General features: G+C 44.5%; 1 protein-coding gene across 1 annotated transcript; it reads right to left on the bottom strand.

Annotated features, from left to right (window-relative positions):
- Positions 1-2,134: 2,134 nt before the first annotated feature.
- LOC118842268 lies at positions 2,135-21,813 on the bottom strand. The gene is made up of 6 exons (XM_036749851.1): positions 21,739-21,813; positions 21,254-21,325; positions 15,236-15,368; positions 4,494-4,696; positions 3,855-3,923; positions 2,135-2,351 (listed from the first exon to the last, which is right to left on the bottom strand). Exons 1-6 carry the CDS (start codon positions 21,811-21,813, stop codon positions 2,238-2,240), a joined length of 666 nt encoding a protein of 221 aa, XP_036605746.1. The 3' UTR covers positions 2,135-2,237.
- Between the last annotated feature and the right edge of the window lie 2,758 nt (positions 21,814-24,571).

Below are 24,571 nucleotides of genomic sequence, written 5' to 3'. Positions count from 1 at the left end.
ACGTATTAGGGCAGCGAGGTGGTGCAGTGGATAGAGGACAGAGTTCAAATTCAGCTTGTGACATTTTCTAGCTGTGTGGCCCTAGGCAAGTCATTTAACCCTGTTTGTCTCAGTTTCCTCATCTGTCAAATGAGCTGGAGAAGGAAATGGCAAACCACTCCAGTATCTTTGCCAAGAAAACCCCAAATGGGGTCATGAAGAGCTGGACACGACTGAACAACCACAACTATATACTAAGCACTTTACAAATATCTAATCTGATCTTAACAACAACCTGTGAAGTGCTATTCTCCCCATTTTACAGTTGAGGAAAGTGAGGCAGAGAGGGTTATATGACTTGCCTGGGCTCAGAAAACTAAAAAGTATCTAGGGTCAGATTTGAACTTGGGTTTTCCTGACTCCAGGACCAGTGCTCTAGTCTAGTCTGAGCCACCTAGATGCCCCTAATATAAGGTCAAGACATTTTGAGGTGGGATGGGGCACTAACATTATAGGGGAATCAGAGGAACTTTCACACAGGCAGTGACACCTAGAGCGAGTCTTAATAAAGGAAAAGAATCAAAAGCACAAAGGTGAGGAGAGAAGGAGTTACAGAGAAGGGGCAGTCTGTTCAAAGCACTGAGGTCAGAGCTGGCTAAATTTGGAAAACAAACAACTAGGCTGTTATTACTGTACTGAAGCTAGTAGGAGGAAGGAAAAGTTTGGAAAGGAAGGCTAAATCAGATCATAAGGTTCTTTAGATGTCAAGCCCTGAAATTTCTATTTTATTCTAGAAGCAGTAGGGAAGCATTGAAAATTCTTAAGTAGGCTGGTCATTGTGATACAGGTTTGTACCTATGGTACCACCTCTTGGTACTCCCTGATGCTAGACACTCTGAGGCTGAAGGATTGCTGAAACTCAGTAGTTCTAACCTGCAGTATAGCTAAAGACCATCTGGGATCTGCACCAACATGGGGAGCCCAAGGAAGGGAGGGCTGCTGCCTAAAGATGGGGGAACCTGCCCAGCTTGGAATAATGAAGCAAGCCAAAGTTTCCATGGTGATCAGCATGGGGTAGTAACTGCTGCATTTCCAGTCTAGGTGAACTAGGCTATCCCATTTCAAAACCAAAATATATCCATTTCAAAACCAAAATATATCCATTTCAAAACCAAAATATATCCATTTCAAAACCAAAATATATCCTTAAGGAGAGATGAGTGTGACTGTGTGTGTGTGTGTGTGTGTGACAGAGAGAGAAAGAGAGAGAGAGAGAAGGGGTGGGGAGGGAATAAGGATATAGGACTATTTGTATTTTCCTCACAACAAGCTTGCAAGGTGCATGCTATTATTATCCCCACTTGACAGTTGAAGGAATTGAGGAAAATAGGTTAAATGATTTGCGCTAGGTCACATAGCTAGAGGCCAAATATGAACTCAGGTCTTCCTTCCTTATTTCAGGCTCAAGGCTCTTTGATGCCAACTATCTCTAGAAGACTATTTCGGCTTCTGGGTAGAGGGAAGATGGACTACAGAAGGGAAAGATACTGGAAATACAGAGATCCACTGAGAGGCTATTTTATTAGCCTACTAGACAGAAGTGATGAAGAACTTATTCCATGGTGGTCGCTGCTTGAGCGGCAGTAGGGGAAACCGATACAAAAGTCTAGGGAACTGTTTGGCACATTGCCCTCTCTTCTGAATTAGAGGTCTTGGCAGCTTTGTAAGAGCCATGGAAACCCAGGCTTAAAAAAAAAAAAAAGCTTACATTTGAAAACCCCTGACCTTCAAAGGGCTGAGAAAAAAAAAGAATAAAAATTAGCCATTTTTTTTAAAGGAAGCAGCTTGAGCATCCACTGCAAGAGGCCAAATCATCTGACTGAGGTTCTGAACATAGTAGGTAATGTATTTGTAGAACCTAAACCCAAACCACTTAGATTCTATCTCCCATAATTCTCAAATATACTGAAAAATGAGAAAAGAAGGACCCAAGGGCTTCTTTTTTCACAGTTATCCAACATATAGGAGGGGTAGCTTGATGATGGGTGTCCCTTTCCAGTCCTAAATCATCTAAGTCTGTGAATTTTACCCACCCTTTTCCCTGTTTTCTTCCACCCTTGTGATATACCCATTCAGAGGAATAACAAACCAAGAGTTTACTTTGTTCACTGAATTTATTGGCATTTGAAAACACATGAGAACATTTTTTGTGGCAGGCAGTGCATACACCTCATGCTTCTAGGAAACGATGATTATATTTACATGAAGCCAGCAGCTTCCTCAATGGCAGCAGCCTCCCTTGTCATTCCCTTTGCCAGCGGCACACTCCTTGGAACACTTAGGACACTGAGGAGGGCAGCAGGTAGTGCAGCCTAAGGAGACAGAGAAGGAAAAGAACTATAACAACCTATTACACAGCCCAGTGTGAAAGCTGAGGACAGGGCGTTGAATGGTCAAGGCAGAGCTCTCTCTCTGTTGGGAAGGATGTTTGGGGAAAGAGGTGGGGGGGGGGGGAGGGGGAGAGAGAAGGGGGGGGAGAGAGAGAGAGAGAGAGAGAGAGAGAGAGAGAGAGAGAGAGAGTGAGGGAGAGACAGAGACAGAGAGAGACAGAGAAAGGAGGGAGAGAGGGGGGGGAGGGGGGCAGAAGAGGGGGAGGGAGACAGAGACAGAGAAACAGACAGAGACAGAGATAGAGAGGGAGAGGGAGAAAGAGAGAGAGAGAGAATATCTTGATTCTAATAATTCTAGCTCTGGTACTACCGAGGTATGCTACCTTGGAGAAGGCATAACCTCTCTGGACCTCAGTTTCCTCATCTATAACATGGAAGGGAGGCAAACTAGATGGCCTCTGATGTCCCTCCCAGTTCTAAATATGACCCTATGATCTTTTATAGGCCATGATAATTAAGGTGCCTTCTAACATCCTAAACTTGCAGAAAGTTTTCACTGTGAGTATATATAAAGTTAGGGAAGGGGTACTGGGTTTTGTTTTTTTTTTTTAGGTTTAGGAAATGTTGCCCAAAAAACCTTCTTGGTTCTGTTTTAGCCAGATCTGCTACCATGGCAGCACAGGAAACAAAAGAACCCAAAGTCTGGGACATGCAGAGCCCCTAGAGGAGATTTGGCCAGACAGCAGTGCATCCAAAATGGGGAACAGGGAGGAAGGTTAAGGAACAGGACCACAAAGGAAAGTGCATTTAGAGGCTAAAATGACTATCAGGAGCTGGAAGGCAAGAACTCATGGGTCATTTGAGGAAAGGGGTTGATAGGGAGTTTCCAAGGCAACCTGTAAAGTGGAGTCCCCACCCCCTGAGGCTGGGCTTCAGAGAGCTCTGCTTTGCTCTGACAGATTCCTTTAGTGAGGCTGCCATGGTCTCTGGTGGCACAGCCATGGTGATGGGACCTTCTATATCTCCCTGGGCCTCTAGACTTACTCTGAGGACCAAGAGCAGTTAGGTTCAGCCCTCTATAACTGTAGCAACAGAGGCTTGCAGAGAGCTTAGAGGATGAGAGGGCAGGGGGAGGAAGAACCATCTTCAGCTTACTCCTACATTCTAGCTTACTTGGCCCCAGACATGACTGAGGGGTCACCCTGCCTCACATCAAGATGATGACAGGATGACTTTTCTGGTTTTGTTTTTCTTTTTTTAAGGCAAGCAGGGTTAAGTGACTTGCCCAGGGTCACACAGCTAGTAAGTGTCTGGAGGTCCAATTTGAATTCAGGTCCTCCTGACTCCCAAGCAGGTGGTCTGTCCACTGAACCACCTAGCTGCTCCCTGGATGGCTTTTCAACCTCCCTCCCAGCCCATGGTCCAGGTTCACTGGTGGGGGGGGGAGGGAGAGAGTGGATTTACCCAAAGACCACACTCACTCACCTCCTTTCTGGCAGGAAGTGCATTTGCATTCTTTGCATTTGCAATGCCCAGAACAGTTGCAAGAGCCTCCTAGGAGAGGAAAGATAAAAAAAAAAGCAAACAAAACAGGTCAGTAGAAAGCAATCCCAGTTTCCTAGGACACAATGCACAGTCATGGAAAGGATGGCTAGCTCCGCAATCACAGGGCCTGGATTCTGCTACTTAGGTCATCACACAGGCTGCTCACTGCTCTCTAAGATGAGGGGAATAGGGTGCATCGTTTCTTAGGCCCCTTACAGCTCTAAGTCTATCTATCGGAAGGAGAATTCGCCATGTTTTTGAACATTGCTTGAAAAGTCTCCCAGTCCTCCATCCCAAAGGCTTCCAAGGCAGAAGGCTCTCGTGAAGGGAAGGAAGGGAACGCATCACCCCCAAAGGAGATAAGGGGGAAGGAACAGAATTCTAGGGCACCCTCAGATGAAGCATTCGATAGTGGGGCTCTAGTTAACACCTAAAGCAAGAAGAGCATGGGCTCAGTATCCTTTTCTCTGCTCCAGCTCCCCCTCGCCCCCCCCCCGCCCCCCAGAACCCCAAGGCAGCAGCGGGTGGCCCCTTGCTGGGGAGCATCACACGATTTTTCTCCGCTCCATCCTTTCTCACCAGTAGAGCAGCTGCAGTTTCGAGAATCCATGGCTCGGGGCGTTCAGAGCTGGTGCGGTGCAGACAGTAGCCACAGACGTACAGCTGATTCCTGTGAGCCTGGCGTTGGTGAGCGGCAGCAGGTAGCTGGAGTTTTATAGTTGAGCGAGCCCAGGGAGCGAGTGCAAACCCCCGGTCCCCGCCTTGTTCTCCCTTGCGCACGTCTCAGGGCGCCTCCCCCACCCCATCAGTGAGCCAAGCGGCTCGGGCGCATTGCAGTGACAACTGTCGCACGCCTCCAGACTTGCCTGCTACTGCCGTGTGCAAATGCATCTGGTTTCAGAGATTTGCACCCCGCCTAGCATTGCTTTCCCACCTGCGCCGCAGTTTACAATGAACAAAAGACCCCACAACGTATCCCGGGCCCATCCAATTCCCTCCTCCTCCTTCCCTCCAGCCTACCCTTTATCATTTAATCTCCCTCGGTAAAATGAGGGGACTGGACTCATCTACCCATCTTACCCCTTTCCAAACTTCCCTGTTACAGTCATCCTTCCAGTCACTGAGGTCTGCAAACCTCTACTCCCCAATCGCCCTCACCTTGCATATGTAATCCATGGTCAAATCTTGTCTTTCCCATCCTCAAGATATCTCTCTGAAACTTCCCAACCGTATGACCCTAGGCAAGTCACTGTTTGCCTCAGTTTTTTTTTTCCATTTGTAAAATGGGGATAATAATAGCACCTACCTCCCAGATTTATTATGAGGATCAAATGACATAATAATTGTTAAGTGCTTAGCAAATTGCCTGGCACATAGTGAGCTCCCTATAAATGTTAGCTATTATTACCATTACTGTTATTATCTCTCCTATTGTCCCTTTCTCTTTACTTATGCAGCCACAACCCTAGTTCAGCCCCTTATCACATCTTCTCTCTGATCTCTCTGCCTCAAGTGTCTCCCCTCTCCAATCCATCCTCCAGACAAGATGATTTTTCTAACATTAAGTCTGACCTGCCAGATGAGCTCCACTGCCTCCCTATTACCTCCTGGATCAAATTTAAAATCCTCTTATTTGGCATTTAAACCTTTTCACAACTAGGCCCTTGCCTACTTTTCCAGTCATCTTACGCATTACTCCTCTCCAAGAACTCTACAATCCAGAGTCACTGGCCTACTGGCCATTCTTGGAAAACTCTGTTTCCATATCTGTGCCTTTGTCTTGGCTGTACCAAATGCCTGGAATGTTCTGCTGCCTCAAACTGTCTTTGCTTCCCTTAAGACTCAGCTCAAAGTCCACCTTCTGCAGACCTTTCCTGATTCTGTCCAGTTGCTAATGCCTTCTACTTTCAAATTACTTTGTATATATCCTGTATACATTGTATAGGTACCTAGTTATTTACACTTTTACGCTCCTTAGGTCAGGGACTGTGTGTGTGTCTGTGTCTGTTTCCCTTCCTTATATGGCTAACATTTAGCTAGTGCTTTGCACGTAGTGAGTGATTAATGCTTGTTGATTGACAAGACAGTGTTTGAGGTTTCTTTCAGCTCCACGTCTATGATCCTATGACCTGGACATAGTATGAGAGACCGCACAGTGTAATTAGTGGGTGGAAAGAACCTCATAAACCACCTGTGGAGATCAACATCCTCATTTTCAAGATCACGATATTGAGTCCTTGGGAAGTTGAATGAGTTGCCCAAGGTCACCTAGGTAGTAAGTTTCAGAGGCAGGATTTGAATCTAGGTCTTTTGATGGTTGAGCCAATGCTCTTGGTTCTGTCATGTAATGTCAGTCACCTAACACTTATGTGCCTACTATGTGCCAGGCGCTGTGCTAAGTGTTGGAGATACAAGGAAAGGTTGAAAAAAAAAACTCAGTCCCTGCCCAGCACATAGCAGAATGCCTGGCACATAGTAGGGGCTTAATACATGTTGACTGATTGATTAAAGAGCTTGCATCCTAAAGAAAGACAAAAAGCGGTCCCTAGTTTCCAGGAGCTCACAGTCTAATAGAGGAGACAATGTGAGAACAGCTGTGTAGAAACAAAATAGATACAGGATAAATTAGGGGTAATTTCATAGGGAAGGCACTAAGATTACTGAGGACTTAATTTCCTTAATTAAAGAAAGGCTTCCTTGTACATGTATAAACTATATCAAATTGTTTACTGTCTCAGGGAGAGGGGAGGAGAAGGAAAGAGAGAATTTGGAACTCAAAACATTTTTAAATGAATGTTAAAAATTGTTTTTACATGTAATTGGGGGAAAATTAAAATATTATTCAAAAGAAAGAGAAAAAATAAACATATACAGAAAAAAAGAAAAGCTTCCTGTAGATGGTAGAGCTTTATTGTTGTTGTGTTTGTCCTTCGTTCTCAAAGAGGACCATGACATCAGGGAAATGATGACAAGACTTGCAGTTGACTTTGATTTGAGTGAGGAAGGGCTGTGCAAGGTCACCAGCCTCACTTTCTCATCCAGAGCCATCTGGATCCAGTGGCCTGATATTCACCAGGATGACTGGAGATGGCCCAGGATGCATTGGGAGACCCTGGTCCTTTCAGGCTAAGGTCTTTTCAGGATCTCACTTTGAGTGAGGTGATGCCCATTCAGTGAATAGGCCTCTTTAAGAAGTTAATCAAGGGTGAGGAGCTTTAGCTGAGACCTGAAGGAAGCCAGGGAATTTGGGAGATGGACATAAGGAGAGAGAGCATTGCAGACACGGGGGACAGCCAGAAAAACTCTATTGGAGTTAGAGTGTCATGAGAATAACCCATGATTCCCCTTCTCACATCTCCCATCCTAGTCAAGTTGGCTTGATTGTCCCAGTATACAGCATTCCATCTCTTGGCCCCTTACTTTTGCACAGGTCACCCCCTCACCCCTCCCCCATGCATGTGATGCTCTCCTTCCTCTCACATGTGCTTCTTGCAATTCCTAGCTCCCTTCAGAATCCAAAGTCTTTCCTGATTTCCACCAATTATTAGAAACCCTTCGCCCCACAAACTTACTTTGTAACTTTTAAATGTGCTTTCATCACAGAGGTAGAATGTCATGTACTGGAACTATCAAATAAGCCAACTTAACTAGGATGGAGGGTGTGAGAGGGAGAATCAGCTTGGAAAGATAGACTGGAACCAGACTGTGAGGGGCTTTAAATGCCAGAGGAAAACTGTTATCCTGTGAATGAGAGAAATGATTATTAATAACCAATGACTTGGGAAGATTCAGACTTCTCCCTTTTTCCTAAAGTCCTGATTTTAAAAAGTTCAGTTTCTTGAAGGACATTGCTGATAATGAGATGGGACTAACTTTCCTGTTCAGACACTACCCAAGTCGGGTAGCCATTGTGTCCTGCTCAGGCTTGGGTAGAGCATACATTCTTTAAATAGATTGCACAAGGCTGGAGATGGTCTGGGTATATAGTCTCTTTGTCCAAGGGTGATATGATGTCACTTTCAGCCCCTCCTTGTAATATTCTTTCTCTCATTAATTGTTAACCAATCAGAGTTGATTGCCACTCTTCTTCCAAAAGAACATATAAGCCCTTAGCCTACCTCCATGATTGTCTTTGATCTAAGAGACACATGCCAAATGACCATCCTTTTATTAATAAGTGTGCTGGCCTTATTAATAAAATGATTAAATTACCCAGAAACTATGTCTCTTGAACCTTTTTAATCACCACAGAGGAAATAGGGAACCACTCAAGTCTCTTGAACAGAGTGACATGGTCAGATATGGGCTTTAAGAATATTAATAGGCAGCTGTGTAAAAGATGGATTGTCAAAAGGAAAGGCTGGCTTCAGGGAGATGACTATGAATACCAGGTGATGCCTTTTGGCTTATGTAGATGATATTTTTGTTGGTACCTTACTTTTACATTGCTTCAGTTTCCACCATATGTCTTCTCTCCCTCCCAATGAGCCATCCCATATAACAAATAATTCTTTAAGAGAAAAAAATAAGCAAAAATGACATGTCGAAAAAAATCTGAAAATGTGTATGATGTTCTACACTTCTGGACCTTCCACCTCTGCAAACGAGGAGACATCTGGTCGGATCTCTTCTTTAGGGCCATGCTTGGTTCTTTGTAATTTTGTGATCTTCATTTTTGATTCTTTTGCTGTTGTTCCTTCCATTCAGATTCCTGTAGCTGTGCATGCTGTTTTTCTAGCTCTGCTTACTTCACTTTGCATCAATGCAGTATAAGTCCATGCTTCTCTGTATTCATCATGTTCATTGTTTCTTACCGCCTAATAATATCCAATTACATTCATGTGCCACAATTTGTTTAGTCATTCTCCAATTAATCTGCACCTACTATGTCTCTAGTTATTTGCTACCACAAAAAAATCCTGCTATAATTATTTTGGTGACTTTCTTTTTATCAATAAGACCTCCTTGGGCTATATGCTTAACAGTAATTTTTAATTTTTTAATTTATTTTCATATTTCCACATTGCTTTCAAAATAGTTATACTAATTCATAGCTCCACGATCACTGAATCAGTGTGCTAATCTTTTCTACAAGTCCTTTAACTTTGACTATTCCCATATTTTGTCACTTAGATGACATTTTATTATTTTCCCACCATAGGAATACTTCTCCCATATCAGGGTACTGTTAACACAGTTGGGTTCCATGGTTTGCATTGCAGAATAGTGTAATGTGCTTTCCATCAGCCTTAGGTAACTTTCGGATTTATTTTAGAGCTACATGGACTACAAAAATGCATCTGGAATATAAACAGGCCAGAAAGAAAGTGATGGCATCCTTGGGAGTAATGTGATGGCAGGAACAGCCAATTTACAACACAGCTGTGTGACCCTGGGCAAGTCACTTAACCCTGTTTACCTCAATTTCTCATCTGTAAAATGAGCTCGAGAAGAAAATGGCAAACCATTCTAGTCTCTTTGCCAAGAAAACTCCAAAATGGGGTCATGAAAAGTAGGACACTACTGAAAAATGTCTGAACAAACATCTGAATTTAGTTGAGAAGCCCCTTCTCTGCTACCCTCAGGTCACTGGTATTGCTCTCATGGTATTTTTAAAATCACGCTTATGAGCCCCCACTGATACTTTTTTTTTTAATTAAACTAAACCAGATAATAAAAAGCAAAGACATTTGACAAAATAATAACAATGGATATCAAATGGATATCAAATATTCTCAGTTCTCATTTAAAAATAGCTACAATCCATATTATACATAGATATCTCCCAGGGAGCTCTAGCGTCACTCCTGATTAACTCCTAAGTCTCTCCAAAATGATAAGAGGGAGATGCAGCAATTACTCACAGCAGATGCTCGGAAACACTACAGGCTAGTGAATGCTTTCAGTCATAGAATGGTATGGCAGCTTCTTGTGGCTGGCTTCTGACAGTTGACTGTAGATGCCTGCTCTCTATGGCTGGTCTGACTGCTTTTCTCCCTGGCTCCTGGTTGTTTCTGTTCCTACCTATCTATTGCCTTGTGTTCTGGTCACATGCCTTCTTGATATCTGCACTCTGATGCTCCTCCAAGAGCCACCCACACCTATGCTTTTAAATTTTTCTCATGCTGGAGATCCTCCATCACTCAGTCCCTGGGCAATGATGTATTAGCACTTAGTTAAGTGGCTGGCACATATTAGGTGCTTAATAAATGTTTATTGACTTGACTTGACTTGTAGACCCCATGCACAGGCTTCTAGGAAATGTAGTTCGGAGACTTGTTTTCCATTGAACAAGGCTCTGGGCAAAATCCTCTAAATGTGACTGGAGGAACCCCTGGCTTATGTTTATGAAAGGGCTCCAGATTCTACTGGGAACTAGAACAAGAAGGGGGCTTTCTGAAACTTGAAAAAGGCATGTATTCTTTTATAATGTCTTGCCCCTACCCAGGCATTTTTCTTAGAAACAGAGGTGATCTTTGGAGCAAGCTTAACCAAAGAGTTGCAAAAAAAAAAAAAAAAGCAAGAAGGGAGGGGGGATCCTAAATCCCAAGATGGTACCACTATTTATTGTCTCCCATCTGTGCCAGCTATTGTAACCCCCATAGAAAGAAATAATATTTATGGATAGGGAAGCATTGGCAATTAAGGTGGCTTTGCGGGAGGGTGGTATCATCTAGATGGGGCTTAAAAGCCATAATGGATTTCATAGATCATAAATATTTGACATTTTAAGGGAAGAGGCAGCATGGCAAGTGGATGCAGAGCTGATCCCAGAGGCTGGGTTCAAGAGTCACTTGACACATACTGGCTAGGTGACCCTGGGCAAGGTACTTTGCTTCTTAGTGGCCCTGGCAACTCCTTAAGATTAAGAGTTGCTGAGAAGGTGCCAACTCAGATTGGTAGAGAAAGTCTCTCATTGTCAGTTCCCTACAGCAATGAAATCACAGGTCCATTAAAACCAACAAACAAAAAGGGACCATATATCCTGCTCAGCCAGCATGCACAATGAATGCTTCTGTTCTCCTGCTCTGGGTAGTTCAGGTTCTGGGGGACAAGAATATCCTGGTAGATGTATTGCCCTAGAGCACAGATTTAAGAGATTCGGCAGAGGGGAAAAGAGGAAAACAACCTTTGCACAGGGGACCTGGGACCACGTATTTCAAAGGATGGAAGATAGTGTCTCCATACTACCCAGAGAAGGTTATGTGGATTAATCATAAGGACTTGCTTGCAGGACTCATGAGGGCAGGGCAGGGGAGGGGGAAGATAAGTGGGCAAAAGAATTAACTTAGAACTACTGTGTCTGGCATCCTATCCTTCCTCATCTCAGTCTCCTGACTTCCTTTAAGTTCCAGCTAAAATCCCATCTTCTACATGAAGTCTTTCCCAAACCCTCTTAATTTGAGTGCCTTCCCTCTCTATTTAACCTGTAAATAGCTTGTTTGTGCATTTTTGTTTGCTTGTTGTCTCCATTAGATTGTGAGCTCCTGGATGGTAAGGACTATCTATTGCCTCTTTGTGTCCCTAGTGCTTAGTACAGTGCCTGGCACATAGCAGGTGTTCAATATTCTTTGACAGGCTACTTTTGGTAGCTGAGGTTGAGCTGTGGGTTTTCCATGACCTTTGTCACTTTCTCTACAGCCTCACTCTTGATCGGAGGGCAGATCTCATGCCTGTCTCACTTCCATTCTTGGCAACTCAATAATTTTCATAAATGTGGTCCATTTACTTCACTTAGAAGGTGCCAGTTAGCCCTACATCCAAGACTGCGTTCTGTAGTCCAAACAACTTGGTACTTCTCAAAGGACATAATCAAGTTATTGCACGGATGTCCAGCATAGATGATGTCTGATAGCTGCAATACACAGCAAAATTCTCAAGGGCCCTCCAGAAGAGATTAGTTCACTGGTTCATCAAAATAATGGGGTATACTGCATACAAGTCACTTGCCAAGTGGAATGTGTTAACCAAGAGATTAAAACAGTTCTTGAGCTACTGTATTACCTACCTGCAGTGAAACATGACCTAGAACTTGCCAGTAGCTGCATCTGTCCAGAATAGGGTCACATGCAGGATTCATGGGCAATGCCTCTTCTACGCGCATATCCTATAGCTTTCTTTGGGATGCATCCCAGAGGCACAGCAATTGACAACCCTAGGGGCATAGGAGCTGCATTTATAGGTGGGACTCTGTAAGACCTGAGGCTTGGGAGTGGGCCTGATTAATGGAGGTTCTCTTGCTGGAGCTAGGAAAACAAATCTGGCTAGACTACATATCTATTTCAGCACACTGTCCTTCTTAGGCCCTTGATGAGAACTTTACTTAGAACCATTGACCATTACTTGGAGTCCCTAGGGCTCAGACCATTATGCAGAATTAATTGATTCTGTTTTTGATGTTTTTTACCTTAAAGTAGCACATTCTCCAGAATTCCTACAGTATCAGTGGATGCAACCAGCCCCACTAGTATTGGGTCACCGAAAGAGTATGAAGTGAGGGAGATCATAGACTTCAACCATCAGAGAGGCCACTGATATTACCCAACTGCTTGGAAAGTATGTAGTCCTGAGGATCCAATGTGAGAGTTGGCAGAGGATGTAGATGACCTAATACTAGCCATGCGCTTATACCACATGACCCAGAAAGGCTACAGACACCTTTTATGAGGAGATAGAAGGAGAAACCTTAAGGGGTAAAAAAAAAAAAACAACGAGAAATAAGTATAGGATGAAGAAGTTGTGAACTAAAGATGGAGAATAGTAAACATTGGTGGAGGGGTTCAAGGGAACTTGGGCATCAGAGAAGAGTATGACTAACAGGCACAGCTAATAATAATAACAGCTAGCATTTATATTTAGAATTTACAAAGTCTTACAAATAGTATCTCATCCGATCCTTACAATAAGTTTGGGAGGTAGGTGTTATTATCCCTGTTTTACAGGTGAGAAAACAGGCTGAGAGAGGGTAAGTGACCTGCCCAGGGTCACACAGCTAAGAGCAGCCTGAGGCAGAGCTTGAGTGCAGATCTTCCTGACTCCAGGCCCAGAACTCTATCCTGGGGATGAGAGATGGACATTTAAGCCATCATTGCCCCACCTTCACGGCTGGTGTACACGGATCAGACTGGCCTAACCCTTCCAAGTACAGTATGTGAAAAGGAGTCAGGAAAGAGACTGAGGGAAAGATTCTGAGGAGCTTTGTTGGGGTGGTCTGAAACTTTGGCCCCTCTGTGGGGGTGGAGGTGGAGAAGGGAGGCAACCAATCGTGTTTATGTAGCATCTTTCAGATGTGAGGTCAAGGGAAGGGAGGTGCCAGGCATCTTCTACGGGCACAGTTTGAGTCGTACTTCTAAGAAACTAGAAGACAATGTGGGGAATATAAGCAGTGTATGTCTGGTAAACTCAACTTCCTTGTATCTAAAGCCTATCCTGAGAAAGGAGACATATGCGTGAGGAGTCCATCTTTGTAGCAAATAGTGACATGGCTTAGTTCAACATGTAGATGGATCCAGTTAGGCAATAAAATTATTGATTTAGAGTTGCCTGAGGTCACATGGCTAATTAGCAGCAGAGCCCAAGCCAGAAGATCATAGAGTTAAAGCTGAAAGAGAGGTCATCTCGAAGGTCTTCTTTTAACAGATGAGGAGATGAGGTCCCGAGAGATGAAGTGATTTGTCCAAGGTGATATAGAGAGTAAAATGTCAGATTCGAGATTGGAACCCAGTTCCTCTGGCTCCAAATCCAAAATTTTATTGTCCCTCTCTCATAGTATATGGATAGCCCACCTCCCTTTACATAAACACCCCTCCCCACCACACACACACACACACACACACACACACACACACAAATACACCCTTAATGATAATAATATGGCATTTATGGATCGCTTTAAGGTTTGGAAAGTTCTTTATAAACATTATCTTATTTGATCTTCGTAACAACCCTGCCAGGATAATTGTGTTATTATATTTATTTTACATATGGGGAAACTGAGTGTAATAGCAATTTAGATTTGAAGATCTTTCCCACCCATTAATAGGCCACGTGACCTGCTTATGTCACAGGAAGCCTAAGTCATGTGTGGTGGAAGGAGCTTGCTGAGAGGAAAAGGAAAGTGTGTCACAGGAAATGGAGAGAGAGAGAGAGAGAGAGAGAGAGAGAGAGAGAGAGAGAGAGAGAGAGATGGCAAGGCTCCATGTTGTGATATTACGTATCGAATGCTTCCCTGCGGTGATGGACTGGGTAGATGGCTTATGCAATATGGTTCTCTGATGTCTGAATAAATGGTTTACTTCTACGTGGAGAGTCTCGCATACTTTGCAATACAGAACCACATAGGCATCTTGACAATTATCATCTACATTGTTAGCATTGCCTTACTAATATACTGAGGCTGACAGTGGTTAAATAATAACAACAACATTCACATTGCACTTTAAAGTTTGCAAAGCACTGTGTGTGCATATGTATGTATGTATATTATGGACACACACACACACACATATATATATATATACATACATACATATTAACTCACTTGATCCTTACAACAGCTACCTATGAGGCAGATGCTACTATTATTTTACAGATAAAGAAACTGAGGCGAACAATGTGTCAAGTGACTTACACAGAATCTTATAGCTAGGAAGTATATGAAGCAGGATTCAAACTCGGGTCTGCCTGACCCTTGATCCTGCACTCTATCTTCTGTGTCATCTAGCTAGATAACATCTTTTTCACCCATTCTTGTCCATAGATGTCAGTTAATAATCAATGGCTGACAATTTACAAAGAACAACCAGGGTCCGAAGACAAGATGTGAGAAAAGAGTCCTTGGTGAAATGGGAAGTTCGTGGCTGTACAACATCTCATCCGTTTTCAAACTCTTTCAATATATTGATTAGTTTTTCTGATTTTTTTTTTGTCACCTTCCTCTTTTTTCTTTAAAAAATACTCTCATGCGGGATAATTCTTCCAGAAGTAGAGGGATACTGGGGAAATTTTAGGCAATGTGAAGCCAAAAGATATCAATAAAAATGTGCTTTAAAAAAACTTTTAAAAATAATCAATGGCTGAATGCTTACTGAGTCTGAAGGTCTGAAAGGAGGCGCCTCATACACACAAACACACACAACTGGAGATTGCTGTCTAGGAGTTTATATCCTACTTAGGGAAGATATCTAAACAAAGACCATGTAGGTGCCCCACTCCTAAGTTGGCTTCACTAAGCCAAAGGCTGTACTGGGTCTCTTTTGTTCACTCCGTCAAGATGTGAGCATCCCCCTTTGATGGCACAGGACGCTGTCCCAGGAACATACCGCGTGCTGAGTTTGTGAACCTAGTTATGGCTGTTTTTTCTGCAGCAGCTACACTGCCTATCTTTCTGGTGTTCTTTGCAGCTACACTTCTGGATACACTTGGGGCAACCAGTGGGACAGCGCTGGCAGCAGCCTGAGAAAAGAGGAAAAAAATAAGATGAGAGGCCAAACTCAGGGATCCCACAAGTTCCCCAGGTCCTTGACTTTGCCAACAAAGGTTTTCTCTTCTCTACCTGTGCCTCCAAGTGTGTAACTGGTACCAAGAGGTGGAAGGGAGCTGGCACCTAAGATTTTAAAGTTCCCAGACACTTTAGAAATCATTTAATCCAACTCCTTTATTTTATAGTTGAAGAAACTGAGGCTTAAAAGGGAAGTGACTTGGGGCTCAAAGTCACCCAGAAAGTAAATGGCAGAGCCAGGGCTCTTTCCACTTTACCAAGTTTCCTTCTATTATCTTTTACCTCTTTGACTTTGGTTCCTAGACCTCTCTTCTGACTCTACCAAAGGTAGAATGAAGGGGTTTGGTACAATGGCTAGAGGAGAAAGATCCTTTTGCCTTGTATCCTGAAGCTACACAGAACCCCATTAGCTGGGGATCTCAGTTTCCTCCTTTATAAAATGAAGAGACCAGATGACCTCTAGTCCCGTCTACCCAAAGGTGTGCTGGTAAATGTTTAACAACAGGCTCTTTGAGAAAAGTGTGCAGGAGCACACATTTAAAAATTTAATCTGCATTATTAGCACTTTCGTAAGTCTAGACAATCAATAACACAATACATTAGGCCCTGATTTGTAGACTTTGAGGGTTTCAGAGGTATAAATGCTCACACTAACAATTTAATCTTGTAAGCCAATCTGAACTGGCTCCAGCACACACCTGCTTCCAGCTTTAACATTATATGGTCCTTTGAAGAAAGGAAACAAGCATTTATTAGGCACCTATTATGTGCCAGGTAATGTGCTAAATGCTTCATACATATCTCATTTGATCTTCATAACAGCCTGGGGAGATAGGTTTTTATTATTACTATTAAGTGGTGGGTTTGGGGTTGTTGTTTTTTTTTTTTTTACAATTTTATTATTTTACATTTTATAGCTGAGGAAACTGAGTCAGGCAGAGATTAAGTAATTTGTTCCAGGTCACACAGCTAGTGAGTGGCTGAGGTCAAATCTGAACTCAGGTCTTCCTGATTCCAGACTCAGCACTCTATCCACCATGTCACTTATTTGTCTGCTAGATGAGGATTGGGATAGAAAGAAGAAAAATAACTTTAATTTTTCCATGTTTGGGAACTCAGGTCCTAATAAATCTCTGAATTCTTCCTCTGCCTTACCCTACCCAATACAAGGCCACAGTAATAAAGTGCCAAAGGCCAAAGAATCGGCCTTCAGAAGCTGCCTGTCCCCTTTGTCATCCTCCTTTCCTTGACCGCCATAGCCAGTCTTCTCTTGATGCCAGGAGTCCCTCTCATTCTAGAGGGCATATCTGGCTCTAATTTTCACTGAGGCCTCTAACTCACTGTGCAGCTGGAAGAGATTGTAGAGTGCAGCAAACTGAAGGAACATTTACATTTAAAATGAGAACATTCCTGCAAGGGAATGAATCTTTAATAATAGAATTTCAGGCATCTAAGGGGAGATTGCTTTGGGGGACTGGAGGTAGAGAGATTTTCCAGAGCCTCTCAAATCATACTCTGTGAGTGCCCATCTACTCTGAGCACCGATAAGGCTTGTCTGGTTAATTTTCTCACTGGCCCAGGACATCTAGTTGATGAGGGCACAGTCTCTGGGAACCCCTTGAACCCTTGAACTCTCCTTGAATCTTGCCACTCAACCTGGCCTTGGCCTGAGGCTATAACCATTAAGCCCAAATGCCTACCTTGCCCAGTCCTCTATTGTCCAGCTGTTTCCCACCCTTAATCCTGTTTCCCATCCTTAATCCTGATCAAAATATCTATACCCTAGCTCCGCTACCCCAGCCCTTGATGGGTTGTCATTTCCATATAGCCTTCAGCTATTTCCCCCACCCTGGAGTCTGACCTCGTCCTTAAGTCCCTCCCTAGACCCCTCCTCTGGTCACCCCAGACCACCCCTCAATCCCTCCCACAAACTTTGTGTATATAATCTCCATCTTGCCTCCATGAAGGTGGTCAGAACCAATCTAGCTCAGATGGGTCTGGCCCTTTTTCCTTACAGGCGTCGCAAGGGGTGGGATCTCTCGGGGCAGGCTTATTTGGCTAACTCTTAATAAACTTTATCCTTTCCCTTGGCTGAGAAAGCTTGAGTCGAATTCTTTCGGCAGGACCCGGCGTGTCGGTACTTTGGGGTGTCGAGCACCTCTCACCCCAAACCCTCATCATTTATGGTTCCCTGACCGGGAAGCACTGCTAATCTCAAGTTCTTCTCCAGCCAAGACTGAAGGTATGTGAGCCTCCCCCTCTCCCAATCTCCCTCCTCGCTCTCCAAACATTTTGGATGTGCTTCTCGGGCCTGACCTCAGCAGGTCCCAGTGGGTTGGACAGCTTGGTCCAGTGGTCTCAGTGAGTCGGACAGTCACACTGTCCTGGTCAACCTGACGCTCTCTGGTGGTTCTTGGTGGGTCGGACAGCTTGGTCCAGTGGTCTCAGTGAGTCGGACAGTCACACTGTCCTGGTCAACCTGACGCTCTCTGGTGGTTCTCGGTCCACTCGGACAGCTTGGTCCAGTGGTCTCAGTGAGTCAGACAGCCAGGCTGTCGTGGTCAACTCAACCTGACGCTATCAGGTGGTTCTCGGTCCAGTGGTCATGTCGAAGGACATGGACGGATGCCCCATCCGGAAGCATGTGCCAGATCCTTTCAATTGTTTCGGCGCTGGGAATTTGGGAAAGTTTCAGGTACCTTCTGTATATTTTGTTTTCTTGTTTTATTTTGTTTGTCTCCCAACAATTACTCCTAACTTCTCCTTTACTAAGGAGGAAGGAATTTCCAGCCGAAGGGACCCCACGCCCTGCCTCTACTGCAGGCCCTGCAACATCTATCACCATGGGCCCTATCCCCAAGGCAATCCCTACTCAGGTTCCAGCCTCGGGCCCTGCCCCCATGGCAATATCTCCTCCCCTAGCCTCTCTCTCTGAGGTAGCACCCACTTGGGTCTCTGGGGTATTTCCCCTCTGACCTCTACCCCTCCTCAGGTACTAGCTGATCTCCCTTGCCAGGCAGATGCCCTGGCCTTGCAGTCTAATCTACCTCAGCCCCAAGCTCCAGGTCCCACAGCGCCTTCAAGGCTTTTTCCCCTGAGGGAAATGCCTGCCTCCCCTGCTGGGACAAGGAGATTGAATGTTCCATTCTCCATTTCAGATCTCATCCAAATTAAAGAAAAACTGGGGAGATACTCAGAAGATCCCACTAAGTTTACTGAGGGTTTTAGGGATCTGTCCCTACAATTTGAACTTTCTTGGTGTGATTTGCATATCCTTTTCTCTACCTGTTGTACCACTGAGGAGAAGAGGAGAATATGGGAACACGCTCAAAAATTTGGGGACAGTTTGGCTAGCAATAACCCCATAAAATATCCCCCAGGAACAGCTGCTGTTCCCACTAGTGACCCAGGATGGAATTATCAAAGGAGTGAGGATAGAGAAAAGAGAGACCATATGGTAATTTGCCTGTTAGAAGGCCTAAGAACTGCATTTCAAAAGCAAATAAATTTTCAAAAAATTAGGGAGATTACTCAGGGAGAAAAAGAAAACCTTGCCCTTTTCCAAGCCCGGCTAGTAGAAGCTATTAAGAAGTATTCAAATTTGGATCCTGATTCTATTGAAGGGGCGGCAATACTTAACATGTATTTCATTAATCAGTCTGCCCCAGATATTAGGAGGAAACTGCAGAAATTGGCAATGGGACCCCAAACACCTCAGGCCCAATTACTGGAGACAGCATTCGGAGTGTTCAATAATAGAGACTTAGTCCAGGCAGAGGAAAAAGCCAGAGACAGAGAACATGCCCAATTCTTGGCGGCTACCATGGCCAGGAGATTGCCGGGGGGTGCTTCTGGCAACTTTAGCAAAGGGGAAACCTGCTTTCGATGTCACAAGGAGGGTCACTGGTCTAAGGAGTGCCCCTCTAGGGCGCCCCCCTGGAAGAAGCCTCTAGGATCCACGCCTCCAGGACCATGCCCAGCATGTCCCCGAGGCTGGAAAAGTGGTAGAGCCTCCTCCCAGCACCCTGTCTTCCAGTACTCGGGAGGAGGGGAAAGCCTGGGGCTTGGCTGTGCTCCCACTTTCTCCACCTCTCCCGCGGAGCCTTGGGCAAAATCGAGGCAGAAGGTAAGGTTACCCACTTTATCACGGCTATGTTCTCTTGCTTTAACTAGTGGCTTTGGCCCCACATGCCCCTCGACCTATCAGGTCATGGGCATCAAGGATCTGTTGTCTGAACACTCCTTCTCTGGCCCTGCCCCCTTTTGGGGAAGGGACCTGATGGTGAAATTGGGAAGCCAATTTTCTATAGTTAAACCTCATAACTCCCTTTTCCCTCTGTTTCCCAGACCTCCCCATGTTCCCCCAGAGGCGTGGGAAAGGGTTGAGCCAATTGTTTGGGATCAAGGAATTCCTGGGCAAGCTACTTCTGCCACCCCAGCCATAGTTTCCCTCCATTGCCTTCAATATCCAATTAAGCCCAAGGCTTGGGAGGGGCTGCAACCATTAATTGGCACTCAAGGCCCTGACTCACTCCCTCTAGAGTGGGGCCCCTACCCAGCACAAGCTTTTGGGACTTTGAAAACTAAACTGACCACCACTCCAGCATTAGCCTTACCTAATCTAGAAAAACTTTTCACTCACTCTGCTGAAGGAAGGAGAGGACAGGCTTTGGAAATTCTAATCCAGTCCTTAGGATCTGACCCCTGTTTTCCAAAACAATTAGATTCTCTGGCTGCTACAGCCATTCCAATTGAGGAAGCTTCTAAGCCTCTAGCAGACCAGCCCCTAGAAGCTCTGCCTTGCCAGAGCACCCTGGAAGCAGAGGGCCACCAGTGCCTGGCTAACCACAGGCTCACCAAACATCAAACCTTGCTCTTAGATATCCCCAACCTAATTTGGATGTGCTACACACTCCTGAACCCCGAAGCAGAACAAGTGGTTAGGGGAGCTAGGTATGAAATAGTCATCTTTAATTCCCACCAGGGATATTGTCCTTTCTCTGTACTCCTGTACTGTCTGTTTTGTTGTTTGCTTAACTTCCTTGCCAGGTTTGTCTCCTCCAGTCTCCAAGCCATCAACCTCCAGATGACTGTGCACCCCTTGAACTGGACCCATCAAGCCAGCTCTACGCCCCTTGTCAGCAGGAAGCAATTCCAGAAGCTGAGACCTTCGTCCCTGACCCCAAAAGAATTTGGGTCCCATTTGTTTGAGGGGGGAATGATGAGGGCACAGTCTCTGGGAACCCCTTGAACCCTTGAACTCTCCTTGAATCTTGCCACTCGACCTGGCCTTGGCCTGAGGCTATAACCATTAAGCCCAAATGCCTACCTTGCCCAGTCCTCTATTGTCCAGCTGTTTCCCACCCTTAATCCTGTTTCCCATCCTTAATCCTGATCAAAATATCTATACCCTAGCTCCGCTACCCCAGCCCTTGATGGGTTGTCATTTCCATATAGCCTTCAGCTATTTCCCCCACCCTGGAGTCTGACCTCGTCCTTAAGTCCCTCCCTAGACCCCTCCTCTGGTCACCCCAGACCACCCCTCAATCCCTCCCACAAACTTTGTGTATATAATCTCCATCTTGCCTCCATGAAGGTGGTCAGAACCAATCTAGCTCAGATGGGTCTGGCCCTTTTTCCTTACAGGCGTCGCAAGGGGTGGGATCTCTCGGGGCAGGCTTATTTGGCTAACTCTTAATAAACTTTATCCTTTCCCTTGGCTGAGAAAGCTTGAGTCGAATTCTTTCGGCAGGACCCGGCGTGTCGGTACTTTGGGGTGTCGAGCACCTCTCACCCCAAACCCTCATCATAGTCAGCCAGGGGCAAAGGGAGCACTCACCTTTTTTGCATGGCTTGCATTTACAATCTGAAATGCCGCCCACTGCTGTGTTTTTATAGGCACAACACTTACCTGGAGAGAGAATGGGAGTTTATCTGAGCACATTGCAATGAAACATTCAGTCAAACTGATTCCTCCAAAGTCCAACTCTCTTACCCCATCCCTCCCTGCATTCCTCCCCGGGTAGTAATCTCATCTCCTTTTTTATGATCTTTCTTAGAAATAGCCTTTTGTTTGCTCAACAGATTCTCCATTTCAGCAAGCTGTGCCCGCAGCACAGCTGCGTATAAAAATGTGGTATTAATTGGGGCCAGAGAAAGTAGCAGGACATAGAAATATGTAAGAACAGGAGACCTTACCTCTGTTTCTTTTCTCAGTGTCCCTGGCTTTCTGAGCTTTCAGTCGGCATCAGTCAGCCAAGGCAGTTCTAACTAGGGGCTATGTCTCTGCTGGCTGAATTGATGGTGGCTGATGATTCAACCAACCATTGGCAAGGATAGTGAAGGCATGTTCTCCCCTCCACTGATCCAAGATAAATAGGGAAAGATCTGAGGACGCATGTTTGCTATGGTTATGGAAATACTGAAGATAGACTAGTGACATTCAGACTTCTGTCCAGTGTGTCCTTTGCCAATAACTGGCCTGGGGGTTAGCTTGCTACCTTAAGGTCATACTGTTATGTATTAAGCCAAAATCTACCTTTGCAACTTCTATGCCACTCCTTTCTAATTCTGCTCTCTTGGGCCAAGCAGAATGCAAAGGTCATTTTGGATCCTTAGCTAACCCACCTGCCTCATTTTATAGATAAGAAAACAGACCTGGGGTGAGGAAGAGAATTGCTAAAGACTTAATGTGTTGCAGCTCTCCCAAGAGAGCCTCTGATCATGGCCCTGGTCCATTGACTTTGAAGGAAAAGAGAAAAAAGTAACAGGGGCTAGTTCTCTATGAGCTTGGCAAGGAGAGGGGACTAAGGCAAGGACCTTGATTCACTCACCAGAACCACAATTGCAGAATTTAGGATCCATAGTCACCTATCAGGCTCTGTGGAAGTATGAACGCTCTCAGCCTTTTTCTACTCTCAGGTACCATGTACTGTTCAAAGCAGAGGAGGAAGCCACATGAGTATATAGTCTTCCTCACCCCCTAATTTGGAGGAAAAGTTATCCCTGAAAAGCTGGCCAGGCAATATCAAATTTCTGTCCTAGTTTGCTTCTCCCCTTTCTCCCACCCTAGGCTGCTATGAGACAGCATGAAATAATGAAGCATAAAAATGTATTAGAAGATCTCAACTAATGGGAGACTCACTACCACCTAGGGCAGCAGATTCTCCTTTAGATAAAATCAATTGTTATAAAGTTGGCACAATAAGAGGTCATACATAGAAAGTCAAGTCAATAAGCATTTATTAAACACCTACTATGTGCCAGGCATTGTACTAAGTAATGGGGATACAAAAAAAAGCAAAGAATAGTCTCTACCCTCAAGGAGCTCACAGCCTAATGAGTGTTATAAGGGATACTGGAGAGGACCTCTATCAAGAATATCTCTCCAACTGACCTGTCATAGAGGGCAAAGAGTTCTAGACTAGGAATCAGGAGACCTGCATTCAGGTTCTCACTTTACTATTAACTTGCAGTGTGTTCACTAACAGTTCCCCTGTTTGGATTTCCCCCCTTTTCCCTCTCTGTAAAATGAAAGCCCTGGACTAGATGGTCTCTAAGGTGCTTCCAGTTCTAAAATTTTAGGATTTTATCTTTGACAATTGGAAGGATTAGAAAATATTAAGATTATTATATTATATTAGAACATTATTAATTGTATTAGAATAGAAAAAAAATTAGAAAATCCCCCCCTTGGGGTATGATACCTATGTTTGTATCTGCTTTCTACTTTGTCCTTCAAGAGTCATAGAATCTTAGAATCTCAGAGTTGGCAGGGATCTCAGAGACCATTGAGTCCAACCTGTGCATGCACTTGGGCAGAAATCTCCTTCTATAACATCCCAGAAAAGGGATGGTCCAGGCTCCACAATGACCACCAACGAGAGGGAAATTCTCCCCTTCCTGAAGCAACCTGTTCCACTTGTGGGTAGCTCTAATTGTTAGGATGTCTTTTCCTATGCCAAACCCCAATTTGCCTCTTTGCAAATTTCACCCTGTTTTTCTTAGAGCCAAACAGAACAAGTCTTATCCCTGTTTCTTGTGATAGCCTTTCAAATATATCAAGTTAGCTCTCTTGGTCTACCCTCCCTTTCACCCCATCTTCTTTTTTCCAGGCTGAACAGCAGATCGTCATATGGCACGAATTCAAGATTCTTCACCACCCTGGCTACCTTCTTCTGGACACTCAGCCTCTTATTAGTGTCCCTAAAGTCCCTAAAGGCTAGGCACTCAGAACACAGTGCTCCAGATGTGGGTCTGATTAGATTAGAGGAGAGTGGAAAGACCATTTTTATAATCTTGGGCACCATGCCTCTCACACTGCAGCCTAAGAACTTGTGAGCTTTCTTGGCTTCTTATCACATTATTAGCTCATATGAAGTTCACAATCTTTGCCCTCTTGGGCCAAGCTGAATCAGTCTAATCCCTCTGAGGCCTGCAGTGCACCTCCCCCTAAACTGCTACCTATTAACATTGTAACCCTCATTCAAAATTCAACTCAAATTCAGGGCTAAGAAGTGAACTCTTCAGGCTTTTGTTTTCAAATGAAAGCATTGCTAATACCTCAGTGTAGAATCTCAGCTTTGGAGAAGACCTCAGAGGTCATCCAATCCAACTCACACCTGAGAAGGAACTCCCTGACATTCCCTGGAAGAGGTTATCCAGTACCTGGTATCTGAAGACCTCCAGAAGGAACTCACCATCTTTGGAGGTACATCTGGACCACATCCAGTTTGTGTGCTTCTCAGCACCTTCCACCCACTGATCCTTGTTCTGCACTTTGGGGACAAGCAGAATATGTCTAATCCAAGCCCTCTTCTGTGTAACAATTTTTCATAGACTTTTGGAAAGTTCTTGGAGGAGCAATGGCTGGATTAAGAATACTGGAGAGGGGAGGAAGCTGCTCTATGGGGAGTGAGAGAGGGAAAAGTGCAAGAAAAGTGACATCCTAAAAAAAACGATGAGACCTTGAAGGCATGCACATAGCAGGCATTTAAGAAATGTTTGCCAAATTAAATTAAACTGAATACAGATTTCACTCTTTTACCAAGCCTGGTCCTGTGAATACTGATTCATTCATTTCTTCATTCATTCATTCAATAGACATTTCCTGAGTGGCTATAATAATAGCCACACAGTGTTCAGAGCAAGGGAGGTG

This window comes from Trichosurus vulpecula, chromosome 3 (genome assembly GCF_011100635.1).
Source record: "Trichosurus vulpecula isolate mTriVul1 chromosome 3, mTriVul1.pri, whole genome shotgun sequence".
Taxonomy (NCBI): domain Eukaryota; kingdom Metazoa; phylum Chordata; class Mammalia; order Diprotodontia; family Phalangeridae; genus Trichosurus; species Trichosurus vulpecula.
The sequence above is the reverse complement of the archived record's forward strand: the minus strand, read 5'-3'. Positions and strand labels throughout refer to the sequence as shown.